The 17,765-nt window shown below is 39.5% G+C and overlaps 1 protein-coding gene across 1 annotated transcript; it reads right to left on the reverse strand.

Moving 5' to 3' along the window:
• Window positions 1–2,104: 2,104 nt before the first annotated feature.
• Window positions 2,105–4,856, reverse strand: dio3a (iodothyronine deiodinase 3a). Its single transcript, XM_072689851.1, has one exon. The coding sequence runs from the start codon at window positions 4,534–4,536 to the stop codon at window positions 3,706–3,708; it is 831 nt and encodes a 276-aa protein (XP_072545952.1). The 5' UTR covers window positions 4,537–4,856; the 3' UTR covers window positions 2,105–3,705.
• Window positions 4,857–17,765: the final 12,909 nt, after the last annotated feature.

Raw genomic sequence — 17,765 nt, forward strand, 5'->3', positions numbered from 1 at the left:
TGCTCTCACCAAGACAAATTCCTTGTATGTGTAACATACTTGGTGAAATAAAGAGATTCTGATTCTGATAAGTGTAATACAATGATTTTTGGTGTAGATGTTACTAGAAGCTGATGGCTAGCAACTAAAGCCCCCCATATCTGATTATTTCTAATGGAGCTTTTTGGACATTCATTTAATACAGCTGCTTAAACGAACCTTTCAGCAACAAGCAACAAGCAATAACTCAATGTTTTAGTTAGTGCATATTCCTTGCATGCTTATTCTTTTTTAATAAAATTAAAATGTATAACACAATATACATTTTGTACTACATTTTATACTTTTATACTATACTACCTCACTGGACTCAATATTTATTGCACATTGCATAATTTGCACACTACCCCTAATTTATTTATTATTCTTTGTCTGTATTGTGTTGTATTGTCTGTCTGCACTTGCACTGTGTTGCACTTGTGTTCTGTATGCACTGTGTCTTTGTTGCACCATGGTCCTGGAGGAACATTGTTTCGTTTCACTGTGCACTCTGAATGTAGTTGAAATGACAATAAAAACCCACTTGACTTGAGAATTATCCTTACAGTATAACTTCACCCCATTTTCTACCTAAATTTGGAATCCCCATTCATGTGAACTGCCCTCACTAGCCATGCCCCGACACTAGAAACACTCGAAGCATCTCCCTAGCTCCAATACAACAGCTAACACTAGGAGTGATGTGGGGAGGACGTTCCATCAACCCACCCCTGGAAGAGCATGGCCAACTGTGTTCTCTTGGACTCCGGCTGCTGATGGCAAGCATCTGGTGCTTTGAGACTTTCGGGCTTTCTGCTACATTGTACAATATAAATGTGTGGTGATAAACGTGAACTACTAAAATGTCACATGTTTTCCCCTTTGTTTAAAGCTTTAAATCACTATTAAATCACATTATTTCTGAAGCACAATTATGACTGCAAAGATAAAAGATATTTTATTTGATTTTAGATGGTTAGATTCCCACACAGACTTAAACCTGAAAAACAAGAAAGATTATTGCTGTGTAAACATTAAACATTGGTGCAGTCCCTACAATTACATGAAACATTACCCATTTGTTTGCTTTTGGTAGAGAGAAACTATTAATAAACAGTTAATTTTGGAAATAAGTATTGGGACTCATTGCTCATTAATTGTTTCTTCAGAAATCAAGGGTATTACAAAAGGGTTTATCCTACCTTTGTTGGAGTAACTGTCTCTACTGCCCTGGGGTGGCTTTCATACTAGATTTTTGAGCATTGCTTTGATGATTTGATTGCATTCAGTGCGTTAGTGAGGTCAGGATTTTGGATGATCACCACCCCACCTCATGCCCTACTCTCCAGCTCATCATGAAAGCATAAGATGGAACATTATTCCATAGACCACAGTTCCACTACTCCACAGCTCAACACTGGCATTAGGCATGGTGTCAAAAAGTTCATGTTTATCTGCTCCAGAGAGTCCTATTCTATTGGCAATACTTTTCTACAGGGACTGGAGGGACTGGAGAAGAACAAGCTGTTTTTGAGCAGAAATAGGTGCAACTTAAAGTAGCTAAATGCATTTATTAGTGGGGGTGTCCACAAACATTTGAACATATTGTGTATTTTCTTCCTTTACTGCCTATCCCCCTTCCTCCCTATTCCACTAATAACATTACCACTGGCATCTTACCCTTACCACTTTTCCCCCTTCCTCTTCTCTCACGCTTACTCCCTTCCCCTCACCCCAGGATATTTAAACCTTAAAACTTCTCTTTTACCTTTAGGTTAATTTTATTTGCAATTGACATTAATGGGTAAATATTTGTTTAGTTACATTTAGGCAACACTAAACCCTGAGCAATATTCTAAGGAGTAACATTAAGATATTAACTGTCCAACAATATGTAAATGGCATACTGCAGGTACCACAATAAACACATAACTTAATCATATGGTCTTTGCAAAAGGAATTCCTCAAGGGCTCTTAAATGATGGCAATGATTTCATATAGGACTATGAAAACTCAAAGAACCATTTAAATCCCTAAATCATTTGCCTGGTTAAATGTTTTTTCGAATACAAGAAAAAAAAAACTCCAGTAGACAATTCTTTATAGAGCTTTAAGGCAACATTACACAACATATTTACCTTAAAATAACCTGGGCGTGCTGCTAACTGCACAATAACTTTTTGGTAAAGCTTACAAGAATTACTTTAGTCATAGTTGATTCAAATCTCCTATTATTGTAGTCAGTCCATATGCTTCTTTTACCTGAGCTCTCTCTCAGCTTGTCCAGAAATGCATGTTAAAAGCATTACCTTCAGTGGTGGCTCAAAGCAAACGACACTTTCTCTCTTCACTGTAGGGTGAGCTTCAAAAATGATTCTGTATAGCAGAGGTTTCTACTATTGTTGTGAGCTATGAAAACATTTGCTTTTTATGGAAACTCTCTGCTAAATCCTTTTCATCATTGATGTAGCCCATGCATCCCAGACAGCAGAGAACATTATCGGAATGTTCAGCAATGTATTTAAATGCTTTCAGAAAATTAGCCTGTAACGTTACAGAAATAATGTTCCAGGAACATTCTGAAAACGTGTGCCATTATAATGGTTCTTCCACAAAATTCTCAGCTAGAGTCCATAACATTATGGAAATGTGATTTTTCTAATACTAAAATACAATAAATAAAATATAGTACAATTAAAACACTGATGAAACCGATACATGATCACACTTATCATACTGATAAATAATATTTCATGAATGTGTCATACAACGTTTTCCAAACTTAAGAATTGTAGCATTTATTTTAACACAGAATATAATATATATTTGCTGAATTTACACTGATAATATAAAAGTTTAAATGGTAAACTTGCATTACTGTTTAGAAAAATGCCTACCAAATGTGAAAAGTTCATTTTTCAATCGTGGGAATAAACGAATACAAAAAGTTCCAGGAACGTTCAGAAACCTCGACAGATAAAAAGGTTCTAAGAACCAAAAGTTGTAACGTTCATAACGTTCACGTAACGTTCTACTAACCAAGCATTTCTAGGTTGCGTTTGTTAAGCGCATTGAAATCTAATAAATGAGTATGCATGCATGTGCCAAAACTCGAATGATTTGGTAGTCTAAGTCACAACAAACCTACAGTCCAACACAATGAAATCGCTCCTACAGAATATTCTATCATATAGAAGTTTTATTACAAAACGGGTTTGATAAAAAGGAATAATTTACAAAATGATTTGCAGACGTCACAACAAAAATGATGCATAAATCACTTCTATTTCCTTGCCGTATTTAAAATTATCAGTGTCGGTTTTCTGGTTGAAGAACCGTTTAAAAACCGAACTTCACAGCAATACGAGAAGGAGAACAGAGGTAACTGTAAGTCATCCAAGTGCTGGGAGCAACGCACGATCATGATCACACTCTGGGATGCTGAGCTAGGCTAGAGAAAGTTTACTACCTCCAAACTGGTCACAAACACACCGTTAGAGACGATGGGTGAAAGATCAAAAACGGTGAGGATAATTAAACGTCCGTGTCAGACACTGTCCAATTGACAGAGAGATGGCAGACTGTGTGTGTGTGTGTGATTCCTCACTCAGAAATTATATATAGCAGCTTTTTGTCGTCCCTGTCTCCGTGTCCCACTCCCTCACACACACATATCCACCGCCAGAGTTACACGTGAACCACAGCGTTCTTCTTTTGGCGCAGCCGCCTTCTGTACTCGTCCAGCCAGTCCCTGAGCTCGGAGATGCGGTAGCCCTCGGGCCCTCGACCACCCTGGTACACCACCTTACCGTCCTGCACGATGTAGAGGCGGTCGAAGTAAGCACCGTATGCCGCGTTGGCCGTGTTCTCCATGCCGTCGGCCACTACAGGGCAATCGGGCGGCGCCTCGCACTCCATGAGGCGCGCGGCGCGTAGGCGCTCTTCCAAGCAGCGATGGCGCGGGATCTGGTACGGCGCGTCCGAGCTCGCCCATCCATCGGACGGATGCGCCTCCTCGATGTATACCAGTAGCGCATCGGCCACGTCAGCATAGCGGCGCATGAGGCGGCCGAACGCGCGGAGACGCATCATGAACGGCGGTCAGGTGCAGCTGCCGAAATTGAGCACGAGCGGCCGTGCGCCGCGCGCGTACTCCAAAATACGGCGGCGGCGCGCATCGGCCAGGCACACCACCTCGCTGTTGGGCGCTGTGCGGCCCACACGCGCCGCCTTTAGCGCGTCCAACTTGTGCCCGTGCCACACGGCGCGCAGTGACGCCAAGCTGAACATACGGTCTGAGTCGGACACGCAGAGCGGCGGGTCGTCGACGTCCACGTTCCCCCCGATCTTCTGTTCCTCCTCGCCCTCCTCCTCTTCGTCGCGCGCCCTCGCCCGCACCAACACACGCTTCCTCACGCACAGGAAGTCTAGGAGCCACAGCACCAGCGCCGCGACCACGAAGCGCGGCACCAGCGCGAGACAAGCGAGCGCGCTCCGCAGTGCCTCCGCCGTGTTCATGGCTCTCCACTGGACGGAGGAGGAGCGCAGCCCGAAGGACCTTTATATAACTAGAGAGGGTGAAGAGTTGAATGGGGGTAGCTCTCTCTCTCTCTCTCTCTCTCTCTCTCGCTTGCTCTTTCGTTGTGGATTACTTTCTCAGCTCTGGAATAACTCCTCAGAGAATGCAAGAGCCCCTTTACATCCGGCATTAACATGCATTTTGTATCCGGATAGCATCTGGATTTACTTTGACCGAATTGTGTTTACACTTGTCAGTGTGAGCAGATGAGATCCGGTTTTACTTTTCTGCCTAAACAACTCAACTTGCCGTTAACAGCGGTTTCTCATCAAAACCGCTATTCTCTGGGTGACTGTGACCAGTTTAGAAGAATGGTGGGGGCTCTGCAACACGGTGGAACAGTAGATGGTTCTCACATGCTGTACTGGCTCTTTCAGAAAATGCGAAGGACATTTTAACCGCAAGAGAACACATTCGGTAATATTGAGTATCTACCGGTAAATAAATGGGAGTGGGCACGTAGGAACAAACACACACACACTCACACAGTGAAGGAGACTGAGAGCATGAGGTAGAGTGAATATGATAGCCACAGTTATTAATTGTAGTGATCTTTTTAGCTGACATATTTGCCTGCTTGCCTTGTCTACATTCATACAGCAGGTAAAGTGGTCCAAATCTGATTTTTAAAGGCTGTTCACACTGTATGTGACCTGTATTCAGCATTTGTCTGAATAGTTCATGCTCTGAAACTGATGTGCCAATGGTTCACATGGCCCACTTGTCCAGAGGTAAACAATCAAAATGCAGTCAACAGTAACTGTAACAGCTTTTAATTTTCTTCTGAAATTGCTGCCAAGTCCTCTTGCATATGTGTTCAGCCTTTTCTTTAGAACCACAATGGTTGTAATATGTACCTTCCAATATAGGTTGACCCGAGAAATCACCCCAAATAATTCTTGAATATATGAAAACCTCCCCCACTGCAGTTCTCAGCACATTTATGACAAATGGTAAGATTGGGATTTTTACCTGCTGTGTGAACTATGTGAACCTAAGAGAAGGACATAAAAAAGCATGCCAATCCACATGTTTCTTTCATTGCAGATTCTCACCTTGAAAAATGCTTGTGAAAGGTGTGTCCTTTAATGGTGGCTGGAATCAGAAAGTTTCCAACTGTAGGGGGAGCCCAGGAGCAAGAAGTGATTTTTGCATAATTCTGCTTTAACCAGTCTTGCTCACTTTTCTGCCGAGTATTCTTACTGCATACTAAAAGATCAGGAGTGGAAAAATGAGGGCAGAACAGCACAATTTGGCCGTTTTTCAGCTGTGTTTTAATGCTGCCCTCAGGTCTCTGGAAGACACTTGGCACAAGGCAAGAAAACACCCTAGGCAGGCCACCGATCTATCACAAGGTAACACACCTACACACATTCACACCTAGGGGCGATATAACATAGCCGGTCCATCTTTTTTGGGAGGGTGCAGGAAACTGGAGTAGTCATGGGGGAAATACCACATTTACTAGATGAGTGCACATGAATGCCACAAGAGTGTAGTAACTACTAATACATTTGCAAAGGCACTGATTTTTGGGTAATGTCCTTGTATTTTGGTAACTCAACAGCTGCACATGAGCATTGCAGACTGACATATTTTTAATAGCTTATTTCCTTACATAAAATAGCAAATGTCTGCTTATGAAATGCTGGATAACAACATTACTCACCTGATGTGTGTCCTTTGCTTTCCATCTTTTTAGTAACACATGTAAAATTTTTCTCTTTGATGACAGACACAAAAGTAAACCAAAAAGCACTTTTCCAAGGAGATGCATTTTGTTTCCATTAAATGTGCATACCTGTGTCGGCACATCGTACATGCTGTAGCGATCAAAACATGTGCCTATAGAGCCAAATGGCATGTAGCATGTAGTTTGACAATCAAAGTAAATCTACAACTCATTAATACAATAATTGTACAATAATGTAATTATAACTAGATGTGAACAACTCTGATTGTTAATAAAACAAAAGCTGTAACATTTAAAATTAAATAAAAAATAAATCAGTACATAAAAGGAACTATTAAGACATTTAAATTGTCTAAAAATGCATTTCTCACTTAAATATATTTGGAAATTAAAATGCAAACATATACACAATACCACTGTATCAAAACTTCCATGAACATAACTTACTGATACTTACTGATTACTACCACTTTTAATGAACAACTGTAGAATTACTCAACCCCCTGAATAGAATCCCTCATACGAATACACATTTGCAAATCATGTGGCAAATCAAGGCTTCATTAGTGACATTTGATTGCATGTTAGAAATATGACAAGAAGTCAAGAGAGTTCAGATCATTGCCTTGCACAAACAAGGAAAAGGATACAGAAAGAGAGAGAGAGAGCAAAGATATACAGCTGGAGGCATAGTTCACAAGCTACTAGATTCTTGAGGAGGCGGGTGCACAATCCCTTCAATAACTGCAAAAGACCTGCATAAAATTAATGTATTGTTCTCACCATCATCACCCAGCCTTTTAGCTCTGCTCTGCCATGTTTTCTTCAACTTCTTTATTTTTATAGTTTGCCTGTGGCTGAGCATATATGCTTTTGTGTTCTGCTACGAACAAGATGAACTGTTCTGATGCCATCTTTGACTATAATATTAACACATTTGTACAACGCAGAAATTAAAGCAAAAATACAGTGTCGCAGTCTGTCAGTTTTGAATGACATTACTAATATACATGTGTTCATTAAGTAGCCATTTTTTATACGTGAATAGGCCTTAAGGCACATACTAAATGCTGAAGGTCTCCATGTTCGTACACCTCTACTGACCCAAAAGCAGAAGTTGGCTCCAGTCTGATCAAAAACCACATAAATAAACCACAGAAGATTCTGTTCTGTGGAGTGATGAAACAAAACTGGATCTTTTTAAGTCAATGGATCAGCGGTATGTCTGGAGGAGGAAGAATGAAGCATACGCTGAAAAGAACATGCTCCCTACATTGAAGCATGACAGTGGCTTGAACTGGAAACTGCAGTGTGTGGAAGGGCAAGATGGATTCAATCAAGTATTAGGAAATCCTAGGGGATGCATGTCTTCTGTAAGGAAAAAAAAGCTTGGTTGTTGTCCTTCCAACAGGACAATGATCCCAAGCATACCTCAAAGTCAACCGTGGCTTGGTTTCAGAAGAAGTCCTGGAAGATTTTGGAGTGGCTGTCACAGTTGCCTGACTGATGGGATATAAGAAGGTGGTTGCAGCAGCAAACCCAAGAATATCAGTGAACTGGATGCCATTGCCCATGAGGAATGGGCTGAGATTCCTTAGGGACACTGCCAGAAGCTGGTCTGGTCTGGCTATGCATCACGTTTGCAGCAGGCCAAAAAAGCAAAAAGGTGTTCTACTAAAGACGCTTGTCATGAAGGAGTTCAATAACTCAGACTTTGTGTATTTTGTGTTCTATTAGTTGTGTTAAGATATTTAAATTAGTATTGTTTGATTGGTTTATTGAAAACAGCTAAATATTTGTATATTTGCAATGAGGATTGAATAATGTTGATTGATTTGATTTGATTTGAACTGTTGAACTTGCCAAGTTAGAATTGGTACAATATGTACTAAATCTAGTTATCAGATAAAAGTTCTAGCAAAGTTCTAAACAGAGCCTCGCCTGTGTCTACTTTTTAGTTATACTTTAATTTCTTGGAGTTGATTTGTAGTTTTTGACCATGCTTGGTGAGACTTCATTACTGGTATTTGACCTTGGACATTTAGCCATTCTGTGTTTATCTGTATGAATAAATGTACCAACTTTTGCACATGCATCCTGCTCTGAGGAGTACATTATCAAGTAAAACTAGCATTAGATTGCTGACTAACAGAAACCTAAACCCATTATAACACTTTTGTTAATATTTTTCTCCTTGTTTCAGAGAATTTCTCTTTTTACAGTGCAAGATTCCCAATGCTCTAATCTGGGCAAGATTCCCAATGCTCTAAACAAATACTTTGTTTTTCAAATACTGACATTGTTTTCATTTTAAGATGAAATATTGCAGTATATCTTCATGATCTAAAATTATTATTATATGTATCATCAATGCTGCAACTGCTCCAGGAACTAAACAATGTAAAAATATATTTTATGTAAAGACTGAAATTGTTATAGTAATACATTTAAAAAAGTTCATAACAAAGTGCTGTAAAATTGTCAAAAAACATGGAACTTTAGGTGAAAATACAGAAGGACCATTCATTCTGTAAATAAAAGTACCAAAATATAAATGCAAAAACAAAACAAAATTCTGTGACTTAATAGTGTTCACATGAGAAATAAAAATGCATTAGTTTTTTTATTTTAATCTTTAAAATAGAAACGTATTTTTCACAGTATTGAAAGGTTTTCTTACAAAATGAGGCCATATTGTAAATCCAATAAGATTTCCTAAAATTGGATAAACATAATCTACTACAATATTTTTTTTTTAATTTAACTCGAAGTTCAAAGTTTGTCAAACTTAATTTGGTTGAGTTAAGGTCCAACCTATTTTTTAGAGTTGACTTAAATCTAATGTCATAGAGTTTTGGTTTTTGAATTTTTTATTTTTAACACTTTCTAAAAATGCCAGGACAAATTTAAGTGTATTTGTATTAAGTGAATAAAACATTTTTGAGTGGAAGTTATGTTGACTGAATTTAAATTAGTAGAATAATGTGTTTGAATCATAAATCGGGGTTGTGACCAAAATGGATCACTACTTATTTGTTAGTATTGTGGGGGAAGCTACTTAGTCTGCGTGACTACTTGTTGCAAAACAAACCTACATTATGTGCTTGAGAGAGGCTAAACTTGCCATTTTATTTATCACCAAAGACCGGTTTTAAAAACTACAAGAGAAGACAAGAAAATAACTAAAAAGATTATTTGGGTCTTTTTTCAAATGTACAGTGTGCATTTAGAGAATTCAAGAGAGTGTATTTTTCCAGAGAGTCAAGAGTCTGAGCTCATCACTTACATCACTAACATTTCTCTATCCGTTGCTAAGTAACAAGAGACTAGCAATGCACTCTGGCATACGCCAATGAGCCTAAACACCATGACCTCCTGCCTAATATGCTCTATATGCTCTTGGAACTCTGCACAACAGCTTACTCTACAAGACTTCTAAAGGTACCCTGTGGTGTCTGTTAGTGCAAAGCAATTAGTCTGGGTGAAATGTCTGGCTAAATTTGGATTTTGTAAATTTGCTTTATGTAATAACCCCTGGTTCATTACATGAAACATAAGTTAAATGGTGTCCTCTCTTGTTGTGCCTAGTCATTGCAATTTTTGTTCATTTACTCACACTCATTGCTGGCTATGCTCATTGCCTATTATCTATCCAGCAGGATCCTCATGTGCTGGGACAAAGTCAGTCATAAATCACTCCATTTACATGAATATGAAGTGGAACCACAGACTGTAATACAATGCATCCCACAGGTAAATGCCACAAACATACCTGACCACCCATGTGATGTAAAAGTTGTCTTAAACTCCTTTTGTCAGAACACTGATAAAACCTTTGCTGTTACTGCAAATAACACAGGTTTCAAGTTAAGTGAGTGATTTACAAGCAAGACATACAACTTCCTCTGTGTGTATTCAACTGTACAGAGCCTATTGTAAAAAAGGTTCTTAGTCACAAACTAAACATTGGTGGTGGTGGGAGAGGGGGGGGGGTCAATACCCAAGAAAAATGTGTATTATTATTTTTATAACATATAAATATTAACACAATCATGGCCAAAAATATTGCCACTCTGCCATTCTTTCAAGAATGCACCACTTCACCCTCATTATTGCTATTACATATGCGTTGGTATTCATGTTATCTTCTTTTAAATTTGCTAAGTATGCTTCCAACTGTATATCTAGGAACATTCAAGCCCCTATTTTAGCTAACATGCAATAAACCAATTAGCATGTCACTTGCCATTCCCTTTAATATTTCTAACATGCAATCAAGTGAACAAACCTCTAGTCAGTCCAGGTATTTGAAACATTTTATCTCAAGCACACCTTATGTAACTAATGAAGCCTTTGATTTGTAAATGTATGCTTCTATTTAGGGGATCAAAAACTCTTCTGAGACTGCAGTAGTCACTAAATGTGGAACTTTGTTATATTATAAAGCTGGTAGAGCAAACAAAACCAGCATCGGGCTGCAGTCAAAAAAAATGGAGAAGTAAAGATAAAGAAGTTACTTAGTACTGTGGTATTTTGTGCAAAGAGCATGGCAGCAAAGTTACAGTCAAACCAGAATGTCTGCACACCCCTTTGACCTTCTCCACATTTTATTATTTTAGGGCCTGGAGGGCCTTCCTGTTCTGGGCAGTGCAGTACTAGACTATGATGGAGCTGAGAATTTTGCCTGGCATGCCAAATTTCATCATTCTTCTAAGAAGGTACAATTTGATGTGTGCTGTATGACCAGGTGAGATCCTCACTCATGTAAACAGTAAGTAATTTAAGTCTTCACCCTCTTCACCTCTACATTACCTATGTAGAGAGGCCAGGTGTGCAATATCTTGTTTGATAATCGTGTCATGCATAGTGCCCAAGAGCCATGTCTCTGTCAGGATAAAAGCACAGCATTTTGTGATTTTATGCTGGATTGTAATCTTAGTTGTCAGCTCATCCAGTTTGGTTTTGAGACTGCAAACAACAGCAGTGGGCTAGGTAGCGGCGGTTGCATAAATATTTGTAATATTTTAAAATATTAAATGACAGAACATATTCAGTGTAGATACTAGACAGTTTCTTCATACTATTCATGGAACATTATGTAATGTATGGTTTTATCTGTAAAAATACTGTATTTCCATTCAATTACAACAGTAAAACTGTTAGACGCAGCCAAACTAAGAGGTAATTTGACTGATATTAGCCAATAATAGACATAACCTGCAGATTTAGCAGGTAACAAAAACAACACTGAAATATCTGTAATATTTAACAACTTTTTTGAGCTTTCAAATTATGACAATAACAAATAAGAACAAATTCAAACCTTTGCTATTCAAACCAGTTAAGACATGTAGATAACGTTTTGTAACATGGAACACTTATTTTCAAAGAATTAAAAAGTGAAAGTAAATTAAGTAAATTAACAGAAATAAAAACCTTAACTAATTATGGGTAACCCCAGACTCAGGTGTTGACAAAAAGTTTTTCTGAGGTAAAATCTCCATCATTACAAGCCAAATATAAAACAGACTCATGACAATTGTGTTTCTTTACCTTTGTATTTCATCTTTTGTATTTTATGATTAGGTAACATAGCTAACTGGCTTTTACTCCTTTTAATTACTTGTTCAGGTACAACCTCTACATTCTTTAACATCATCTCTTTTACCAAAATGGTTCTTCATTTCCTTAAACATAAGCATCATAAAATATTTAAACATCCCTAACATTTTAGTTACCATGTTATTAACAACACACAACATTTATAAGCATGCATGCTTTGAAATGAAGAAAAGATTCAGTGAAATGCAGAAAAAGAAACATTCTGTTTGAATGATACCAAACCTTCATGTTGTCATTATTGTAATGATGTACGTCTGGAGTATTTATCAATTCACCTTTCTTAGATTTATTTTTGCTCAAATTCAGCATCGGATTCTAACCCAGTTACCATCTATAAAATGTGCTTGATTCCTGGCAACAGCTTATGGTTCACCTGAGGACAGTGCAGAACTGTGTGTGTTTGTGTGTGTGTGTGTGTGTGCGCGTGTGTATTTATACATTTTTGGGTTTGCACACATTTTCTTCTTTAAATTGTTTTGTGATTAATCATAGTCAATTCATACCACATTTAAATGACCTTTCTTTAATAAGAAGAAAATAATCATTCATTCACTACAAGATTAACAGCTTTTATGTGTTTTCATGGAAGAAGCCTTGTAGCAGCATATTGATTCTATGAGATATTGTTTAAGTTAAAGTTTAAGTTGTAATAAAACCTGAAAAATTCAACATTACATTAAGAAAAAGGAATAAATATTACAGAAATATTGCAAAAAATATTTCTAGTTAAAATGTTAAATTATATATTAAATGGTTATTTTAGCTGCAGAGACTACTACATGTACTTTAGTATTATATGTTTTAAAAAATATATTTTTTCTTGATGACCTAACTCTGCAGTCCTTTCCATTGTCCTTTGAACATCTAGCTCTCTCCGACAGTGATCTGCACTGCGACCTGTCTCCATGCAACGGGGAAGATAAAAACAACAGTCTAGAAGTTCAGAACAACAGACTGCCTTGTATACACATTGCATCCCAAAAAGAAGCAATATTCAGCTGTTATATCATGACTTATATATGCAGTATTATAAGCAAAACACCCCTCAAGCCTGTACTAAAAATGTATGTCTTGCATGCTGTGAAAAACCAATATACACCAATATGCCTTCCACAGTACACATGAAGACCCTGACTGCAGAACTGTGAGTAATCATATCATTTTCTATTACCAAATATGCCTTCATTTTTACCCCCTCCTTTATCCTGTTTTGTGCCTTTCGTCTACCCTACTTTCCCACAGTTACTGAACATACAGACATTGCTTACCTTTCTTTGATTTTATTTTCTTTTTCTTTTTGCTCAAATTCAGTGCTGGCATCTAACCCAGTTACCTTCTATAAACTGTGATTCTTGGCAATAGCGCATGGTTCATGTGAGGACACTGCAGAACTCTCTCTCTCTGTGTGTGTGTGTGTGTGTGTGTGTTTGGGGGGAACTAATACCTCCTGCATACTTATTGGGATAGCTGTGGTCCAAAGACACTACTGATAGAGAGTTGTAAAGGCTGGCATGGACAACAACCACAAATACTGCCTCCTTCCCTTAGAGATTCCTCCCCCAGACAGTTTACTCATACAGTATTAAATAAAAATAGTTTGATTTCCCCCCATCCCCCAGTTCTCTTCGGAATCAAAGCCTAGCACAGCTCCTGTTCAACTCAGATGAACTGCTCAGTGGGCTTCCTGTTTCTGAGCAACCACCAGCCAACACAAGGAATGTACGCATTATCTGTCATCTGTTATCTGTATTCCTCTTTCTCATCTGATAAAACAGCGCTCAGAAGTTACACATTCAACACAACTATCTTGCAACTACCAACTACCATCTAGTACCATCTGCATGCAATGACAGTGATGATACTTCTTGAAAAAAGCACTCCAAAGGAAATTTGGAGTGAGAAAAGTCGTCATTATGTCCTAGCACACATCTAAAGTAAAGATTTGATTCAGTATGATAGGACTACAAAATTGATCTTGGTGCAGCCATTGCACCATCATTTTCACCAGTAATCTCTTGCTTTTTTTTTACAATAAAGATTTTATTCTCTTCTTTTTTTGTTCATGGATCCTGCATTGTTATATATGCTTTCTATTTCTCTTTGTGAGGGTGTCTTTCATGCAAAAAAAAAATTATGGAAAAGATTATATTTAAATACAGTTGTTGCTACAAAGCTACAAAATACACTTTAGGAAGAAATGTTATGGTTACAGTAAGGTTAGTGTAGTTTTAATATTTGATATATGAAGTCCCTTCACCCAAAAATATAACATTGATTTATGCACATTATGCACATATATGCACATAAATTTGCATATATTTGCATGTTTTTAAAAAAACATTTTTAATTGTTGGAAATAAAATTATTTTTTATTGTGAATGCTTACTGTTAAAAAACTAAAAAGAAGAGGTACCAGTTGTATGAATGTTTTTGTGAAGGTAATTGAGGAAGACACTTTGTGCTATTAAAGCATACTAAAGTGATTTTAAATCATGTTGTAGCTACAACTTTAGCATAAACCCCATTATTAGCAGCCTTGTAAGCAATATATTGCAAATTACTTCTGCAATTCTTCCTTCAATTCCTTCAGTTTGTTTGGTTCTGGTTGTAGAAAATAAATGATTTGAAGAAATGCAATAATAAGATTAAGCTTCAGAATTTCACAACCCAATGAAATCCCAAAAACTGTGATATGGTGTGGTTGTGTCAGTTTTGGCAGAGCTAAGCCTATATTACAATTAATAGCTGCTAACTGTTGAAAAAGGCAAATCAGACAAATCACTGTAATTAAAATTTTGTTTTTTTTTGGCCATTTCACATATGAAAGAAAATCTTTATAATTATTACTAAAAGTCAAACGTCTTAAAAGCTTAATGTGGGAAATTTCCTGAACTCTCCTGGTTGCCCTCTAGGCAGATTTGTTAACAGAACTGACCCATCTTCTCTCTTTTCTGTGGCTGCTTGGGTCTGCCTCTTGATTTACCTTAAAATCACACCAGTGACATAAGTGTTAACTCATTTTTTTACTAGTAGTAATTATAGATCTCTGTAATGCAATTTTCACTAGTAGAAACTATTATTTCAGAAATCAACTACATTTTTTTTACTAGTGATTATATCAGATCTACTGATTAACAAAGCCATTCTGACTAGTCATATTGCCACATATACACAAAATGTAATTTTGACTAGTCATATGTTACCATTGACTTACATGGAACTGTCTCTTATTTCTAGTTACATTTTTACTAGCAAAAACTCCAGTTACAGATATCTACAATGACTTTTTCATTTGTAAAAAAAATAATAATTCCAGATTTCTACAATATAATTCTGGCTAGTTTAAAGTCCAGCCCCACATATCTGTAAATTAATTCTGACTAGTACAAATGCTAATTCAAGACATTGCTCATTTAGTTTTGACTAGTAGTAATGTACATTTAGCATGTGTGCAGTTTTATAGTTTATAACATAATTTTAGATATCTACAATTCGAGTTTTGACTAGTAACAATAATATAGAATGTTTACTAGTCAGAATTACACTTTAAATAGTTTGGACTGTCATTTCTACTAGTAAAAAGTCATTGCAGATATTTATAACTGTCACGCCCGCGCCTATTATAACTATTTGTTACTGAACCATGTCGGGTTTATTCGAAGGAAGGACTTTTATGTTGAAATGGACTTTTGGGTTGACACCCCTCGTCGCCATTTTGGTTTCTGGTTTTGTTTGTCATGTGACTGTTCATTGTCAGGTTAATGTGTTACACCTGTGGGCTGGTGTATTTAAGTAGGGCTAGGGCCAGCTGCTGGTTGCCGAGGATTACCCTTAGTGCACCACATGCACCCAGGTTATTCAGTAAACGGTATAGACTCAGTATTCACCGGTCTGGTCCGTAGAGTGCATCCTTGTACAAGAGGACTCTCTCTTTACCTAGCTAGCTTAGCAGGGGAAGCTAACTAGCTAGGCAGCTCTCATCTCAGGGTCCATTAGGGAGCTACTGCAGGTCTGTGGCGATCTCTCGCCAGGCTTCTTTGGCTCTGCAAGCTGGGGTCCTGGAGCTCCAGGAGTGAGCGACTCTCCAGCTTGCTTCAGCAGTTAGCTCTCCTCACTGTCGGACCGGAACAGTCATCTAGGTTTGGTGGCTGACTCCTCATGCTCTCAAGTCTAGTAAGTTCAATGCGCCTGACTAGCGCTACTCTATAGGTCCTAGTTCATAGCTTTCCCAGGCTCGGCTTGGAGGTTTATGTTTCTGAGTAATGGTATTGGCTCAGCCCCGGCAGCTAGCACTGCCCTAGTGCCTCACCAGCCCCAGGTGTGTTCTTTTTGTTTGCTCAGTATGGTTTGTCACAGTTTTGTTTAGTTCTTCCTTATCCCTAGTAATTGGTGCTGCATTTCTGTTTTGTTTATGGTTTATTGTTGTCAATAAACTCCTCGCTTCGGTCCATCCCCTGCGAGTGTTCTCCCGTCATTGTCAGACCGAGTGGATCATGACAAAATCCTTGGCCAACCGCCTCTGAACAGCGGGGATGGAGGCCTTGGGTCAGGCTGTTTGCACCCAGGGTTGATTCCTGGGGCAGCAGCAACACACGTTACAGAGTGTGTCAGAGATGGTTGGTCGCCTGGTGCAGCAACAGGCTGATCAGCAGCAACAAGTCGCCCAACTAGTGGGTGGCATCTAGGGGCTCACGAATCTGGTTCAGACTTCGTTAGAGCCCCCTAGTCCTCCCAGCCCTGTCACGACTTCCCCTAGCCCGTATCCGGTTGGAAGACCAGATACGTACCATGGCGATCCAGAGCTTTGCGAGGGGTTCTCGCTACAGTGTGCGGTTTTCTTTAATAATCACCCAACCGGCACTGACCAGGCGAAGATCGCCTTTCTCGTATCCCGACTCGCTGGAAAAGCTCTGGACTGGGCCACAGCCACCTGGGAGGACCTCAGTGAGAAGCCCTTCTCGGACTATTTGAAGCAGTTCAAGGCGGTGTTCCAACACCCCCGAGAGGGGCTCACTAAGGGCGATCTCCTGCTGCGGATGGAGCAGGGCTCCAAGCCGGCAGCCCAGTATGCGCTGGAGTTCTGAACGCTATCCGCTGGTAGTGGATGGAACCAGCCGGCCTTGGTGGCACTGTTCCGCAACGGACTTAATCCGTGTCTGCAGCAGGAGATGGCATGTCGGGGTGAGTCGCTTGAGCTTGACGAGCTTATCGCGCTCGCTATTAGGTTAGACCAGCTTCTTGGTCGTCCTACTAACCCCAGGTTCCCGAAAGTGGGGGGTTCAGCGGCCAGGCCGGGAAGGCAGACCGGTCCGGCTGTCCAGAGTGGAGACCTATTCGCTGGTTCAGAGGGGCGAACTGCCCCGACGTCGTCGGCAGGAACGACCTGCGAGCCCATGGAAGTGGGTTCCCGGGGCCTTACACAGGAAGAATGCAGTAGACGGAGCCGAGAGGGACTCTGCTACTACTGTGGGGCACGGAAGAAAGGCCTGTCCTCAACGACTCCCATTGAAATCCTGCCTATTCACCGAGGATATGCGGTGTAATGCGGTGAGTCTGCCTGTCCAGGGACTCGTTTCCCGGTCGATCACGTTGCCTGTCAGGGTTTCCTACCAGAGCCAGTCTCTTGTCGTTTCAGCACTGGGGGAAGAAGAGAGGGCAATGGAGGACTACATTTCAGAGGCTTTAGCTCAGGGATGCATCACTCTGTCCAAGTCTCCGGTGGCTTCGGGGTTTTTTTCATCAGGAAGAAGGGGGGTGGGTTAAGGCCATGTATAGATTATCGGGCACTCAACGCAATCACCAATAGGTACCCGTTTCCTATGCCGTTGGTGCCTTCCGCTCTTGAGCAGCTGC

Source organism: Salminus brasiliensis, chromosome 10, assembly GCF_030463535.1.
Source record: "Salminus brasiliensis chromosome 10, fSalBra1.hap2, whole genome shotgun sequence".
Taxonomy (NCBI): domain Eukaryota; kingdom Metazoa; phylum Chordata; class Actinopteri; order Characiformes; family Bryconidae; genus Salminus; species Salminus brasiliensis.